The sequence below is a fragment of the Mastomys coucha genome, unplaced genomic scaffold, assembly GCF_008632895.1.
Source record: "Mastomys coucha isolate ucsf_1 unplaced genomic scaffold, UCSF_Mcou_1 pScaffold9, whole genome shotgun sequence".
Lineage (NCBI taxonomy): Eukaryota > Metazoa > Chordata > Mammalia > Rodentia > Muridae > Mastomys > Mastomys coucha.
Genome location: NW_022196915.1, coordinates 59,004,871 through 59,017,957, shown reverse-complemented (window position 1 = coordinate 59,017,957; position 13,087 = coordinate 59,004,871). Strand labels below are relative to the sequence as shown.

Below are 13,087 nucleotides of genomic sequence, written 5' to 3'. Positions count from 1 at the left end.
ACCCTAGAGTAAATCCTGTATTTCAGTTAGAGTGTGATATTCAGATTATTTTTAACATTATTTAAATACCAATTAAGGACTATTTATTTACTCTGTATATACCATATAAACATTGTGCCTTGTGCCTTCTATAGCTGGTAACCTTCAATAATTTAAGATTACAAATTATACTTCTGTACATTTTACATAATTAGAAGTTTGCTCAACTTAAGCATTTAAAATAATGACAGTTTTCCCAAGGTTTGCATTGGTTTTAACACTTTTAGGAACACTTTAATGGCCATAGTGTGTGTTTTTTAATGTCTGTGCTTTTATTTATGGTATAATTATATATATGCTTTTTCCCCAGCAGGTTCTTTGCCAGTTGTGTGGCATAACCATGTATCTTTATTATGAACTGTTCTGGGTGAATTGTTTAATTCTTCTCACTCTTTTTAGATCATTTGCACTCAGGGTGAGGAGCAAGAAGGCTTGCTAGAAACAGTCCTAACTCAGTGCTTGGCTGAAGGTGCAGGTTCTAAAGCACCATTTATTTTTAGCATATACTACAAGCACTGGGTGAATTGATTCTTAAAGGTTTGCTCCAGCATATAGACATTGCATTTGGGATAGTTCAGAAAGGTTTATCAGAAAGCATTCTAGTTAGTGAACGAAAGATAAAGCTCCTGCTAAACAAACTTTTCATTTATATCCATTTAGCATCTGAGGAATTGCTGCAGTATGAATATGGCTAGGAAAAATGAAAATTTAAAATCTTTAATGATCTATAAGTTAACATAAGTTTAATAAATTATGCCAACTTAATAGCTTGGATTTATTTGTCCTTTTTTTAGATTTTTTAAAATTTTACTTTATGTATGAATGTTTTACCTCATGTATGTGTGCAACACATGAATGCCTAGTGGCCTCAGGTGAGCAGACGACATTAGATACCCTGGAACTAGAGTTACACATGCTTAAGAGGCACCGTATACATGTTGAGAACCAAACTGGGATCCTCTGCAAGAGCAGCCAATGCTCTTAACTATTGAGCCAGGTCCCCAGCTCCTCTTTGCTCCTTTTTGTTTTTATGGAGATTCATATTTGTTGTCTGGTGGCATCAGAAGATGACTTTGCCATTTTCAGCAAGTTTTCATCCTGTGGTTGTTTCCCACCTCCCTCCCTTTCTTTTTTAAAGATAACATACTTCAAAGGATCAGAAGCCAGGCTTCTCCAGTTACTGCTTACTGCAGATCTATTTGCTTTAAGCCATCCACTGTGTCTTACTCCTAATTGTACTATTTTCCCAGGCTTAGCATTGTCTGAGCATTCAGTAGTCATTCCTGGTTTCCAACTTTTTTAAAACTGCCCATTAAAAATACTGAGAAACATCCAATTTATAAGTAATATATTAAGGAAAATATGTATAATTATAAGCATCTACCTAATCGTTTATATTGATAATTTATTTGAAATTTTATAGTCTCTCATAGTACTATCTAAATCTCCAAGAAAGGTCACTAAGCTAGCTAGAATTATGCCCATGAATTAAGAATCCCCTTTTGTTTTCAGCTAAAAACAAGAGAATTTTTAAGTATAGATTATCTCATAGCTCAAGTTCCTGCTGTGGATTCTGAGTTGGTTAGAGGTAACTCATCAAAGCAGTACCTTTTGTTGCTCTGATGCCTTTAAAAATGTAATCAAGAAAGGCAGCAGGCACTGTGCCTGAAGCCTGAGAAGAAACTTAGGATGGTTAAACATTGTAATAGTGATAATTTTTCTGTATCAAGTTAGATTGGGAGATCTACCTCTGTAATTTTTCTTATCTGATGGAAAGCATAGTTGTCAATTACTCTTGAGTTTTAAGGTTTTGGAGCCACTTGATCCTCAATAACATGCCGGATTATACACTTGTAGTGGGTTTTAAAGCATTTTACTTTGCTGTTGTAAAGTTGGTTATTTCCATTCCAGGTTTGTCTCCCTGTACAGAGGGCCTTGTCATACATACAAAGTACAAAGGCTCAGCGAGTCCACATCCTACAGATTCTGCATTCAAGCTTGTAATGAAGCTGGGGAAGGTCCTCTCTCCCAAGAGTATGTTTTCACCACTCCAAAATCTGTTCCAGCTGCCTTGAAAGGTAATTGATAACCTCCTGAAGTTCTTTCAGTTTCTTTAATAAAGTGCTTCCTTTTGATTAAAACTTAGCACTCAGTGTCTCTCCATCAGTTAGATAAGAGCACAGACAGAACCACGTGCTCAGGGCTCCACGCAGTCATCAAAGCTGTTTCCTGTGTTGCACTAGTACTCAGAAAGTCCCTGGTCTCCTTAATGATCTGTCAGAAAATACTAAATTAGATAAGTAAATTGTGTTTCTAATCAGTTGATTTACTATTTCTCCTATTGTTACTTAAAGACTAAATATCACAAACTCTGATCTTTTAAATGTTTCAGATTTGGGGAACCAGGTCTCCCCTAAGAAAGACAAATGTTTCTTTAGCTTGGCTTCACATACAGATGTGTCTTCATGTATGTATAGACTATATACATATTTCTAATTCTAAAGTAGATGTTATTTTAAAATGATTCTGGCAAGGATTGAACTTTGGTGTTTATCCAAAGAGATGAAAATCCATTGCATTCTGAGAACTGATGATAGAAACTGTTGGGACAGTGTTGTATCAGGCACTAAGAGTTATTTGTTAAGCAGACCCCCAGCTAAGTTGTCTGTAACTAGCCTGTATGATGTTGCTGAATTGTCCAAGTTTGTGTGTTGTTTCTTTAATTTCTTTACATGCCTGTAGCAAAAGTTTAATATTTAATTTTATAAGTTGGTTTTAAAGATTTGTTGGTTTTTATTGATCTATATCTGTATAATGTGCCAAATGAAATCAAATGAAGCTGATCTTATTTATGTTTCTTCCATCCAGCGCCCAAAATAGAGAAAATAAATGATCACACTTGTGAAATTACATGGGAATATTTACAGCCAATGAAGGGTGACCCAGTTATTTATAATCTTCAGGTTATGGTGGGAAAAGATTCAGAATTCAAACAGGTATGTGTCAAGATACCATTTTATATGCACCTATTTTTAATCTTTCATTTTGATTTATTTTCAATAAAAGCCTTGACTATTTAGTTTCTACTTAAGAAACATTTGTTCAGGGCATATTACATTCCAGCTGTCTTGGAATTCAAAATAATTTGTGAATGCCTACCCTTGGCTAGGTTGTTCATTCAGTCAGCAAGTATTCATTAAGCTCTTGCCAGCAATTGGGACACAGCAGTGAAAAGTGCCTATCTTCATGGAAGTTCCAGTGCCGTGGAAAGACACAGCTCAGTATGCACTGTGTGAGGGAGACAGGTGCAAGTGCACTGCAGATAGGAGAGAACCGAGTCCAAGGACTGGGCAGTTCTGTAGTTTCCCTAAGGAAGTTATGTGTGAAGCCAAGAGGAGGCCCCAAGGCAGCAGAGTGCTTGTTAAATTTGATCAGCAGTAAAGAGACCAATGTGAGGCAAAGAGATCCATATGAGACACTTGATAAAGTCAGTAGTTTCTTCTCAGTGACTACTACTAGAAGAAATAAAGCGCCCATCCTGTCCTAGCCCAGGAGCTGACCTTCCCAGCACTCTTGACTGTTGAGCCTTATTGAAGTCGCTCAATTTCCTGATTCCCCTTCAGCACTCCAGCCCTGTCTAATCCATAGTCCTCTTGAGAAGTGAGCAGTAAAGAAGCCATTATGATAGAGGTGATGTGGAAGTGACACTGACACCCTGGACCATGCAGTAACTTTTACTCCAAGTGAAATGAGAAGCCAGGGAAGGATTTTTTTTTTTAAATCAGAATAGTTATATAATCAGACACATTTTGATTATAAGTGTTGTGGGAAAAAGCGGTAAATCAGTAAGATAGCTTCAGTAATAATAATAATTATATAATAATAATATTTAGATGAACATATAACTAGATGAAGTTCTAAGGAAATCAATATTTTAAGTTTTATAGGTAATATAAAGTAGTCTTTGTATTATTGCTATTATTCAGTGCTTGAATATAACAATATAATAATTGTTATTATATATTGAGTGTAACAGTGGACTTTTATGATAAAAGTTTAAAGGAAATGTTACTTTCTTGGCAGAGAAATTTCCAGGACAGCTTCCAACACTCGAGTGACAAGAAATAACTATCAGTGTTTCTTATGAGTGTCTATGACCAAGGTGGTCTCGGGAAGCATTGCACTTCATTGGATTTTTTTTTTTACCCTTTTTTTTTCTGTCAGCCTTTACATATGAGGGCTTACAAAGTATTTGTTTTTACTTTAATTTTAATACATGTACTTTTCTTTCAAATTATATAGAAATACAATATCCTAACTAAATCAAAGGACTACAGGAGTTAAATTTGTCATACCATTGTTTTGCTCCATTAAATCATCTGTTAAGTGAATGATAATTAGATTTCAAATGTAATTTGCAAATGAGCAGATTTCCTTCTAAGGAAGAAGCAAAATTAATATTAAAGAAAATATAATTGTCTAACTGCATCTTTAAAGGAAATAGAGATCCCACATTTTTGTAGGATATGAATTTTAATAAGTTTATATTACTACACAAAACAGTAATGCTAATTCTAATTTAACTTTAAATCTAAATTAGTATCACTTTAGATTTCTAACTATTAAACCGAAAAGACTGGCTTGTTTAGAGCTTTCTTGTTGCTTAGAGGTGCTTTATATGCCTCCAGCACACTCAGAATCTTACAGCGAGTAACAATCCAAATGCTGAAAGTCACCTGTTTGAAGAGTTCAGCTTCTTTTTTGGAATCTATATTTTATTTGTAATTTATTTGATAGTTAGCATGTATAGCTACAAGGAAGTGTAGGAAGCTGTTGTTAATATTCTAAGCCACTAAGTTATCTTCTGATTTCAGGAAGTTTATTTGGACTCTAGCAAAGTTCAGGACTTTGTGACTTGTGAGTAGGGTCCCAGCAGTAGGGAGGCTGAGGTTGCAGGAATACTGCGTAACTAAATCTTAGAGGCTGGGAACTTCCAGGTGGGAGGCTTTAGTAGAAGAGACCAGGTACTGATGGGTCTCTGTTCTCTAGCCGTAGCAATATTAGTATTTTTAAGAAGGGGGATATTATATATTATTTTAAATTATTAGTTTTGCAGCTAACCTATAAATCTGATTAACCTGTAAATTTTCTAAGACTAGGGGTTCTGCAGCAGCAGTTGCCTATAACGCTAGGCCGAGCTCAGAAACAATTTGGTTTCTGTTTTTATTTCTATTTCTGGGACGTGAGCTCAGGGCTTCAGTAACCTATACAAATGTTTTGACTCTGAATCCCTTTCCAGCTCCTTTAAATTTGTTTTTCTGATTTTATTTTTGAAACGTGTGTGTGTGTGGGTGTGTGTGTGTGTGTGTGTGTGTGGGTGTGTGTGTGTGTGTTGAGATACAGTTTCTCTATGTTACCTGGTCTGTGCCACCATACTCACCCAACCATTAGGGCTTTACTTAGACCTTGCTCTCAGCCTGTGCTTTATCTAACTCTACTTTTTCTAAAGTTGCTCCCATGTCCAGAAGCAGCTTTGCTGTCTCTTACCATCCTCCATCACAACCATTCTAACCCCTGTGTACTGTCTAGACTTTACTAGGTGTTAGTAGGAAGATTGCTGGGGAAACTTTAGACAAGTCAGAGAGTCTAAGGAGGTGACAAGTGAAGTGTAAAAGGACATTAGAACCACCTTCAAAGCAGCTAAACAAGCCCGGGGCTTGTCTGCCTTTGAAACTAAGAGTGAGGCCAGCTTCTATTTGAACATGAACTGGGTAGGGAAGAAATAGGCATCCTGTCTAAAATCAATGGAGACTACTCAAGCCTGCAGTTTGTCCATCAGCTTGGGGCCCAGGACAGCCTGTGGTTTCTTTACAGCACAGACCCTCAGGCCTGAGAACCAAGAGTGCTAGTGATTTTAAGTAATAGGAGTCCAGAGTCAGCAGAAGGGTGTCCCAGCCAAGCAGAGGTGATGAACTTGCCTTTCTTTGAGTACTGAGACAATGGCCATTGCAAGCTTCTGGAGTTTAAGAGCAGTGCTCCTCAGAGTAGACAAAACCATTACTTGAAGTATCCATAAGCCAGACAAGGATAATATCAAATGACTAGACATAGCTGCTACGATTGTGTGCTTATATATTGGCTTGATTTTTAAATGTAATCAAGTTATAGCTTAAGGAAATATTTAACATTTGGTTTGGGTGGTACTGAGATTAATCCTTCTTTGTCTGTATTCCCTGCAAAAGTAATATATTTCCAGAATCACTGTTTTATACCGATTGAAGTAATATTGTGTAGTCACTATAAAAATGATGGAAAATATCCCTCTCCTTCCCTTCTTCCCTCCCTCCCCCATCTCTCTCTCTCTCTCTCTCTCTCTCTCTCTCTCTCTCTCTCTCTCTCTCTCTCTCTCTCTCTCTCTCTCTCTCTCTCTCTCTCTTTCTCTCTCTCACACACACACACACATACACACACACACACACACACACACACACACACACCTTCTGTGAAGAGAGCTTCATAGGTAAATGTATATATTTGTCTTCAAAAGTTAAGAACTATTTGAATCATAGTGAGTCATTGTTAAGTTAAATAGCTAAATGAAATCCTAGAAGATCGAAATAGACACAAAGAGGTAAGGTATTCATTCTCATTGACCTCGGGCCTCAATTATGCTTTCCTTATCTATAATATATTTATAATATCAAAATAAAGACAAATAGCAATTTCCCAAACTCTTCATGTCCCTCACAGGCCCCTGTAGAAAATCCTCCTGCATTGTAATTGAAGTGTCTTTACTAGTTAGACTTTCCAGAGTTCATACACTTAAATTTTATTGTATTTCTCTGTTAAAATGTAGATTGGAAGGAGTAACATGTTCTTGCTGTCTCTAAACTTAAATCTGTGTGTTGTGTGGTCACTCTGCCTGCAAATGGAGGGTGATGGATTCATAGTGAGCACAAAAGGGTGTTGTCATTCTGTGTAATCTAAACAATAACAGAGGTCCCCAGAACTGTAAACTTGGGCACTTTTCCATCTCAGTTATCAGATACGTAATATTAGAAGAAGAGATCAGTGTGATGTGACTTGTTTTAATTCTTTGCATTCTGAGCCCTAGCCAGTTCCCCTCAAGCTCTTCAGACGTACTGAATGGCTTCTCTTGGACTGTAAACCCCTTGAAGTTATTTCTAGCAAGAACCTGTTTCCTTCGGCACTGTATCTGTGGTCTTGCTCCCAACCTCTCCAAGTGGATCTCATCCAACTTCATTATCCAAAGCAATCAGTATTATCTCTGTCCTTTTGTTTCTTTACCAACTCATATTCAAAGTACATACCTAGGCATACTGTATCAGGACTTCATAGCCCTATTTTATAGCAAGAGCCTACCTCTTTTCCAGTTCCTCACACAGTTATATGATGTGAATTTCTTAAACATTTTTAATACTATACTACTAAAGACTCTTTGAATTAAAAAAAATAACTAAATTTATGGTAGCTCGTAATCCCATCATTCAAAGGAGACAGAGGAAGGCAAATCTCTGAGTTCTAGTACAGCCAAGGCTACAAAGAGAAACCCAGTCTTAAAAGAATAGAAACAAACTTAGTACAATTAATGTATTATTTCTTTCTTTACATCTTGTCATTTGTCACCCTCAAGCCATTTTTTGAAGATTTTTCCTCCCTAGCCATAATATATCATACTCTTTTGAAGATAAAATCAGAAAGAAAACTCAAAGTAAAAATAATATTAATTAATTAATATTCTGAACTCAAGGCCAGCCTATACTACAAATGAATATCTTACCTATCTCAGAAAAGGGGGGAGGGAAAGACAAAAATTAAAAATGACTTTATTGTACCCATAAGTTAAAAGCATATTTCAACTAAAATGATTTTATATATGTATATAGCTTTACATTGAATTCTTCTATAACTTTCTGTTTTATGTAAGTTGCTCTATCATACCTTAGACATGAATCCTTTCTATATTTCTACTTGGAACACTGATTTGCTTTCTCAGAACTAGGACACGTTTCCTTAGGATGCAAATATGGCTTCTTATAATAAGTTTCTTTTTCCTATTAGTGTCTGCATTTGTACTTGAAGTCACATTTGTTAGACACCCACTACATACTGGATTGTGCAGGCATTTTTTAAAATGAGATTAGATCTTACATTGCCCCTTTGAGAATAAACTAGTTTGTTAAAATCTAGATTTACAACATAAGTGCATTTGGGACAGGCAGAAAGCCTGATGGAATGCAAGCACAAATGTCTTTCTGTAAATGTGGCTTGTAGCCCACCAGCAGCCGAAAGAAGCCACCTGAGAAGAGGTTTGACAGTGCCAGCCTTGGTTTCTCATTGGTGAGAATGACAGTGTCTCTGAGCATCTGCTGTCAGCCGGGTGCTGGGCTGACACTTGAGTCATGGAGTAACCAGCTCTGGTGTATAGCTTCCTTTTTTCCTAGGACACACCTGTGAAAATCCATGTAGCTCCAGCAGTGTTCATCTCTCTTCTAAGTCACTGCCAGAGACTTAGGTTTTAAGATTCTAGTCTGATTCCAAGAGACCAATCTCTTGACAAAGTGATTTGCAGTGGATACCCATCAACAACTTCTGTTCTGTTTGATTTGACAGATGTTTAAAACTGGAGAAATTCACAACTTAGGTAGTCGGGTCCCCTAATTATGAAGTGAACAAGATTATATGATCCCCTCTCTCATACAGTGAGTTCACAAAGAACAGCAACCAAAAAAGCCTTCTGGCCAAAAAAGCCTTCTTTTTCTCTTATTTGAGTAAACCAAATGCCTGGGACAGTTCTCTATTTGGTATTTTGTCGCTTTGCAGCACATACTTAACTCTGATTCCCTTACAAACTGTGAGGACTGACCTCACATCTTCACTTTTGCAGCAAACAGGCAAGTACTTGAATGTTTTTAAATGTCACTTAGAGGCTGGCAGAGATGAAGAACTTGCCGTGTAAGCTGGAGAGCTTGAGTCTGAGCTCCAGCATCCAACATAAAATCCAGGTGCCTGAAATTCCAGTGTGTGGGAGGTGAACAAGTGAATCATCAGGCTAGCTACAGGTTCATGAGAGACTTCTCAGAAAATACTAATAAAGAAGGTAGAAAATGAGTGAAGAAGGTAAGACAGCCAGCATCGCTCTCTGGCCTGTGTGGGCAAGTGTCCACACACCACACGTACACAAGATAAGATGAGTGATTCTCAGAAGTGTTTCACATCTGAAATAATTCCAATTATGTAGCTGTGCTAGTATTTTCTGTCCAGACTTTATACTCCATTCATTTTCTAATATTTTCCTAACAGATTTACAAAGGCCCTGATACTTCATTCCGGTATTCCAGCCTTCAGCTCAATTGTGAGTATCGATTTCGTGTGTGTGCCATTCGCCAATGCCAAGACCCTGCAGGGCACCAGGACCTGGTAGGTCCCTACAGCACCACAGTGTTCTTCATCTCCCAGAGGACAGAGCCTCCGGCCAGCAGCAACAAAGACACTGTGGACAGTGCACGGACCCGGCGTACTCTAAGTGATGAGCAGTGTGCCGCAGTCATCCTGGTGTTGTTTGCTTTTTTTTCCATTCTGATTGCCTTCATCATTCAGTACTTTGTAATCAAGTGAAAATATACAACTTTATTTTTAACACTGTATTACATTTTATTTTGTTATGTACTAAAATTATTTCTGTATTGCTTTTACAAAATGGTGGCATTTAGCACTGGCATTGAGACTATCTATTGAAACATGGCTTTGGCATTTTCAGTGCTTCTGTTGTTAGGCAAAGGCTGGCCCATCATGGGAATTCAGCCACAGAAACATCAGTCTGGGGAGGGTTGGGTTTTTTTGTTCTTGAATTGGGACATTTTTTCCCTGTTTCTTTTTTTTTCCTTTTTTTTCTCTCCTCCTCCCCCCCACCCCGTCCCCACACCCCAGATATGCCTTCTAGTAAAACAAGCTTTCTAAAGGACAATGCTTATGATTGTTTTGACCAGTCAGCATGAGTAAAACAGTGGCACCGCATCTGTGTGTTTTGAAGATGACTGCCATGTGAAAGAAAATTTCAGAATGACTAGAATTTACACTAACGTTCTCTACGAAACTTGTTCAAGTCTGATGCTGTGAAAGCAATCTAGTGCTATATTTCTACCTCCTCATTTGTCTTAATTGTTTGGTAAGTGGGATTTTGATGAATAACTGGAGGGCTTAGCAAACAAAAACTGGATGAAGGAACCTTAGTAAGAAAGAAGCTTTCTGTTTGTTGAGTGTGGAGTTCTTCCTTACACCCACATACACACATACACAAACACATGCACACGAACTCACAAGTGAGCCCAAAAAAGGTCAGACCCAGAAATACGGATCTTTACTTGAATAGTACCTCTTTTTGGGATTTGAGAACAGAGGACTTTTAAATAATAACTAAATTTGAAGCCCATATAGCTTCTATTTTCTGGGTCTTGAAACTGTGTGTGTGTGTGTGTGTGTGTGTGTGTGTGTGTGTGTGTGTGCGCGCGCGTGCGTGTGCGTGCACGTACATGCACATACAGGCACATTGGGTCTCTATGTAGACTGTCAGGTAAGGAGATGTGTCCACACTTATCACCTGGTCTAGGCTAGCTTTGAAGGACTCCCAATGGTTTTGCAGCATCTCCTGTAACTACTGCTGTTGCCATCAGAATTTCTAATCAAACTCAACCTTTTTGTTTGGGGTACCAAATCTGAAGACAATTAATTTGCACCAGTAAACTTCAAGCTGCTTTCTTTCTTGAGAAACTAATGTTTAATGTATAATGTCTGTTTGGATACTGTTCCAAATTGTTGATTGCATGTGGGTACCGTTGCATTAGAGCACTTTGCAAATTGCATAGTTCATTAATGTTTGTGAGCTTGCATTTGTGAGTTATTGGATTATCAGATTGAATTTTGTCATATCACATTGTACATCTCGCCTCGATGTCAATGACTGCCAGTAATAATACTGTCTGCAATGAATTTATATGAAATTTTTGTTTTATCACATGTTATCTGTAGACATCTGTAACTAGCTTCTTTAATTTATTTGGATTTTAGAGTAGTGAGTCACTAATTTTTTAGTTGCTGCGGTCTGCATTTTAGTGATTACTAAGCACTTCTGTCTGTCAAAAAGAAATGTATGTTTTGTACTTTGAAGATCTCTGAAGACTTTCCCTTATAATAGAATGGGCATGTATTGTAATTGTTTTATGTCAAATGATCTGCGCTATAGAAAAAACATTAACCTTTATTCAAAAAAGAAACGGATAAACTTGGCCTCTCCAAGTGTAAGAAAACCTTGTCACTCTAATATACTGTATGTTTACATTTTATTTAATCTCTTATGAATAGGGTGATAACTTGTCCCCCAAACAACTGCGATTACGATTGTTTTCTAGAACTTCTTAAAAGTGCCACATTTGGCAGTACAAATGAGTCTGAGTGCAAGAGCCCAGAGATTTCTATAGAGTTGAATGTCTAAAATGGTAAAATGTGCCACACAGTGGCTTATGTTTTTCATAGTAATTCAAATGAACTCCTATTTTTGATAGTAAATGTCATTTAATAGTGTACTTGCCATTTGAGCCTCACTGCAATGTTAGTGCAGAGGAGAAAACAATTTTTAATGTAATCTTGATTTTACCTCATATACTGTACATTCCAAAAACTCAACTTTTTAAAGATTATAGATACACTACCAAACATACCACCTTAAAATTGTATAAGGTTGAACTTCATACAAGTGAAAAAATATAATCTCATAAGAATACATAAACTATGTAGCAAAAGTTATCTGTAAAATCCATGGAAAATAAAAGTTGTATCATTCTTTTTTGAGATATGTTTTTTTTTTTTCATTTATAAACAGGTCTTGCTACCTATATCAATCTAGTAGATTGAAGAATGAAATTAGAAGTCCCCCCCGCCTCCCGCCGCTCCCCCAGCATGTGGAAGGCAGAGGCAACTGTGTATCCATGAGTTCCAAGCCAGCCAGGGCTAAGTAGTGAGACCCTGTCTGAAAAAGAAAAAGTTTAGAGAAGTTTTACCTAATGAATTGATCTTGTCCAAATCATTGTCTTGCTTGCTTTAAATAAAAATAATGGTGATTCTGATATAAACTTCCCATTGAAAGTAAAAGGAAAATTGTAGTCCCCTCTACTTAAGAGACTTAGGCAGGAGGATCTCTTCAGCCTGGGAGTTAAATGCCACACTGGTCAACGTAGGAAGACTCTCAATTTAAGTACATTTGCCCATGAGGAATAAAGTCCATGACCATCCTTGAATTCCTCATTGGCCCAGAACCTTTCTGTTACTGGTGCTGCTGGGTCCGCTCCACTGAAAAGTTCAACTTTTCTTTGTTTTCCACTAACACTCAGCTCCTACAGGACTCCTGGGGTTTGTGCTTTTATTGCCATTGTGTGTGTGGTGCTGCAAAAGTCTAGGCTGAGGAAGTAGAGTTCTTTTGGATCAAAACCATCATAGGGCATCTCTCAGAGGGCATCAAAGTCCCATACAGCACTGCACCTGTCACCTCTCATTTTATGAACATGCCTCAGCCTGAGCATTCCAGGGCTTGGTTACTAATGCATGCAAGCTGCCCCCATCCCCCGCATGGTGAAAGCACAGAAGAGCTAGCCCCTCCACTCACCTGGTATCAAGTGGAGTGGGTCCAAGGATGATGCCCTCCCATTCCCTTTTGCCACCTGCAGTGGCTCACCCTGGGGTCATGAGAGCAGGAGAGCTATCCCTGACCGCTCACTGACTACAGCACTCAGAGCTAACCCTGCACTTTTGTCTTGACAACACAATGGACCTTGCCTCGATTATGAAGGCCTGGAAGAGCTGGGCCAGCCTCTTAAAGGCTGCAGCACTTGGGAGAGAGTGAGCCCTGCACTTTACTGGGCAGCACAGTGAAGCTGGTAGGAGTAGGAGAGCTGACCTAGCCAGAGCAGTGCTGGAGAGCTTGCTCTGGTGGTGTGGTTAAGGGAGAACCTACCACACAGGCCCACAATTCAGG

At 38.1% G+C, this 13,087-nt stretch overlaps 1 protein-coding gene across 6 annotated transcripts in view; it reads left to right on the top strand.

Moving 5' to 3' along the window:
• Fndc3a (fibronectin type III domain containing 3A) overlaps window positions 1-11,907 on the top strand; it is a 155,728-nt gene extending 143,821 nt beyond the window's left edge. For 3 of the 6 annotated variants that reach the window (XM_031362253.1, XM_031362257.1, XM_031362255.1), the window contains 3 exons: window positions 1,951-2,117; window positions 2,908-3,035; window positions 9,364-9,707. In XM_031362253.1, the coding sequence (XP_031218113.1) occupies window positions 1,951-2,117; window positions 2,908-3,035; window positions 9,364-9,678 (610 nt within the window). In that variant the 3' untranslated portion in view covers window positions 9,679-9,707. Of the gene's footprint in view, window positions 1-1,950; window positions 2,118-2,907; window positions 3,036-9,363 lie in introns of all 6 variants that reach the window. The other 3 variants (XM_031362252.1, XM_031362256.1, XM_031362254.1) reach the window with 2 other exon arrangements.
• Window positions 11,908-13,087: the final 1,180 nt, after the last annotated feature.